The sequence below is a fragment of the Echinococcus granulosus genome, assembly GCF_000524195.1.
Source record: "Echinococcus granulosus chromosome Unknown EG_S00166, whole genome shotgun sequence".
NCBI classification, from domain to species: domain Eukaryota; kingdom Metazoa; phylum Platyhelminthes; class Cestoda; order Cyclophyllidea; family Taeniidae; genus Echinococcus; species Echinococcus granulosus.
This window is the reverse complement of record NW_020170546.1, coordinates 22,324-25,597: the sequence shown is the minus strand read 5'-3', so window position 1 is coordinate 25,597 and position 3,274 is coordinate 22,324. Positions and strand designations below refer to the sequence as shown.

At 44.0% G+C, this 3,274-nt stretch overlaps 1 protein-coding gene across 1 annotated transcript in view; it reads left to right on the top strand. All coding sequences in view use genetic code 11, as the record gives it.

The window, feature by feature from the left end:
• Positions 1–2,652, top strand: part of EGR_09770 (Acyl-protein thioesterase) — a gene marked incomplete at both ends in the record, with an annotated part of 11,421 nt that extends 8,769 nt beyond the window's left edge. Inside the window, 2 exons of the mRNA XM_024499019.1 lie at positions 1,778–1,978; positions 2,599–2,652. Of these exons, the coding sequence (XP_024346560.1) occupies positions 1,778–1,978; positions 2,599–2,652 (255 nt within the window). The remainder of the gene's footprint in view (positions 1–1,777; positions 1,979–2,598) is intronic.
• Between the last annotated feature and the right edge of the window lie 622 nt (positions 2,653–3,274).

Genomic DNA, 3,274 nt, shown 5'->3' with positions numbered 1-3,274 from the left:
ACGGTGGAACACTGCGTAATTCCGGGCACTTATGTTAGGTATTTTGAAGTACGATTTTCTCCAGAGTTTGCCATCATTAAATGTGATATCTGAATTTGGGCCCATGGATTGATTTGGACTGTTGAATGGTACCGCTTTCTGCTAGTAATGTTATCTAAATTGTGATTTGGGTAATAAAAGTGAGGTTACTGCAACTAGGGTTTTTATTTCTTGGAAGATAAACTTACAGGTGCCGTGGCGTTCAGTGCTCTTTAAACAAATTGGCTCCCTTTGTAAGATTTTTATGATTTTCTACTCGCTTTTACAACACCTTGTAAGCTGGTGATAATGGTGCCTCATGCTCGAGTTCTTGAACCTTACGGTACATACGGAAGTCGAACATTTCATTCTTACCAACGCCTGGCAAATTTGTATCAACTTGTAGCCCTCTCCCATGCTTTGAGACCTCTATGAAGACAAAATGAGGCTGATTCGTTGAGCAGACTATGAACTGTCAACATACAGTAGGGCTTGGGACTACTGCCATGACCTGGAGGCCAGCCTATCCAACTGAGGCACAATGGCGGAGTACCTAATTGGCCATAGTTCTAAAACTGAGGGTGAAACAAACAATCAACGCACTACATAGCCCCTCTTCTCTTTTGAGCGTCGTCTCTAGTGTTTCTGTTGGCCATCACAACGTAATCGACGCTGTAAGGGAAATATCCACGAGTCAACCGTGCCAGATCCAGTAGGATTTCCATGTAACTGGGACGATGTTTGATTTTATTGGCACAGGCCCTTCTTGACAATTACGTTGGATCTGGGGCTTTGTCCTGTGTGGGAACTCTATTGGCGGGACGAGGGAACATGCTATTCATCACGCATGTATGTAGCTAATGGTAAAAGCGCTGACCTAAAAGGAGAGTTACATAACAAAGAACCTTATTTGACATTGCTCTGTGAGGATAGGGTTTCGCGCCCATTTCTTCTTGCTACGTCGCTCCCATTTCAAAGTTACTCAGCCTTGTCCATCTTGGCTCTATCGACCTAGCAGGGAAGTGGAGTAGGTAGCGCTTGTTCACTTAATTGGAATTTCCATACAGGAACGGTAGATGGGTCTGTAACGTACTTTTCCAGATGGTTCGCGGCTAATATTGCTTCAACTGTTAATAGAGTTTATGTAGACCTCGGGAATGTGGTAGTTGCCGAAAGTAGACGTTATTTTCAGCTCTTCGGTTTGGGGTTGCCGCCAATTCTCCTATCGGTAGCACACACTTCTTCCGCTCCGCTGAGGTTTATCACTCAGTAGTAAAGATATGGATGTATATCCTTTGAGATCGGGTTAGCTTCCTGCTACCACTAATGTAGCTCCCTGAGACTTCCCTGAAGACAAAAGGAGGCATGCCACTGGGACAGAATAAGAACTGTCGACCTACAGTAGGGCTTGAGGCTACCGGTATGTACTCGATCTTGGGCCTCCCGTTAAGGGTACAGTGGCGGAGCCCCTAAGTGGCTTCTTTAACAAAACTGAGTTGAACAAAGAACCGGCGCATCAAATCCTGCTTTCTCTCTTCAAACAGTTCTAATTGACTGACTAATGTGATTAATGACTATCATTTGTCATTGCAAAACCCTGCGCCTTGGGGCCATATCTCCACAATGGGAAACACAAATTATGCCGAAACTTTCCAAATCAAAATTGCTGAGCTGACGCCTTGAGAGTAAGCAAGCGGCGATGTGTTAAATGATTCAAAGCGAAACTAGCATTTGCCTCTCATTCTCTTCTTTCTTTCAGCAAATCCATGCGGAGAGCAGTCTCCCCATCCTCCAATTTCATGGAGCAGCCGATTCTCTTGTGCCCTACGCCATCGGTAGTAAGACTAACGCATTTCTGCGAAATTTACACTTCACCTCTGCCGAATTGCACAAAATTTCCGATTTGGGGCACACATGCAATGAGGAGGAGCTGAAGCTAGCCCAAAAGTTCATTCAGAAAGTCCTTACCGTCTAGTCAGACAATCGAACGCTATGCTCTTTTGCTTCTGTAGCTTTCTTATGCCTTGGTAATCCCTCTCCCCTGGCCTCCTTTTCCCTCTCATCCCTTCCGCCTCCACGTTCCCCACTTCTTCAGAAATTATTTGTAAATAAATTTTCACCTCTCACAAGCCTCAAGGCTACTGTGATAATGAATAATGCATTTATCCTTCTACGTTGTTCTTCTCCAGATATGTGCACTTGATGAGCATTCTATCACCATGTCTTTCTGTGCTTGAAGGCTTTTGTAGATCTGAGCTGACGTCCGTGGCTTTAAGCATTATGCCTCTCTGCCAAGAAATTTGGCTTGGCCTTAGCGGGTTGTCATGCATGCACTCAATGCACTGGTCACTGCGTGAACTGGGCTGAGTTGGGTTGGACTAGGCAACCTCATGCACGGCAGCTGTCGTAATGAGATCTACTTATTGCACGCTGCATCTGCCATGAGTGCTCATGGTTGCCGAAGTCTTGGATCTTTCTTCGTCCACCAGCTTTCCCTCTCATTTGTACTCCTGATAGACACATTCTGCCTACAGTTCTTCAGTGAATGACTGACGGATTTGTCTTTATCTTCGCTGCAAGCCAGGCACTGGTGTCGCCTACTGGATGGCATGGATAGCTCAACAGGATATATGAATGAGGAAAGTCGCCTGACAAACTTAGACACTATCAATTGCCTATTTTTATTTGGCCAAAATATTTCTTCTTCCCTCCCTCTCCCTTCTAAATGCCTTCACGTCATACCTCTGCTAGTTTTCTTGTTTAAATTATGCCTATCTCAAATTAATGACCAAAACCCCCGTATCAGGCAACAGAGGAATTTTCTACGGTTTTCGTAATCCACAAGAACTCGTCGTATGCATGCATCATAAACCACTAGAGGGACGGCGTCAGTCTATGGGTAAGGCATAATTGATTGTTCTCTACATTATTTCCTTCGCATTTTGAACTCTCATGCCATTAAGTGACGGTAAACCGAAGCCGGGTGATGCGAGTGGAGCAGGTTTGTTTATCAAACTAAGGCTAATTCGATTTCATAATAGTTCAAATCTCTAGTCAAAGAAGTCTAATGCCATTTGGAGAGGTAGTGTGGCCACGAGTTAGTAGATCACACCTCTCAGAAAAAGATTGAACAAGGAATAAGATAAAGTAGATATTTCAGACAATACGAAAACCAGTTATACTCTACCCAAAAAAACAATTCGGTAAGGAGTTATTTTGACCCATATTTTCTACTACAAAGAAGGAAAAAAGGGAG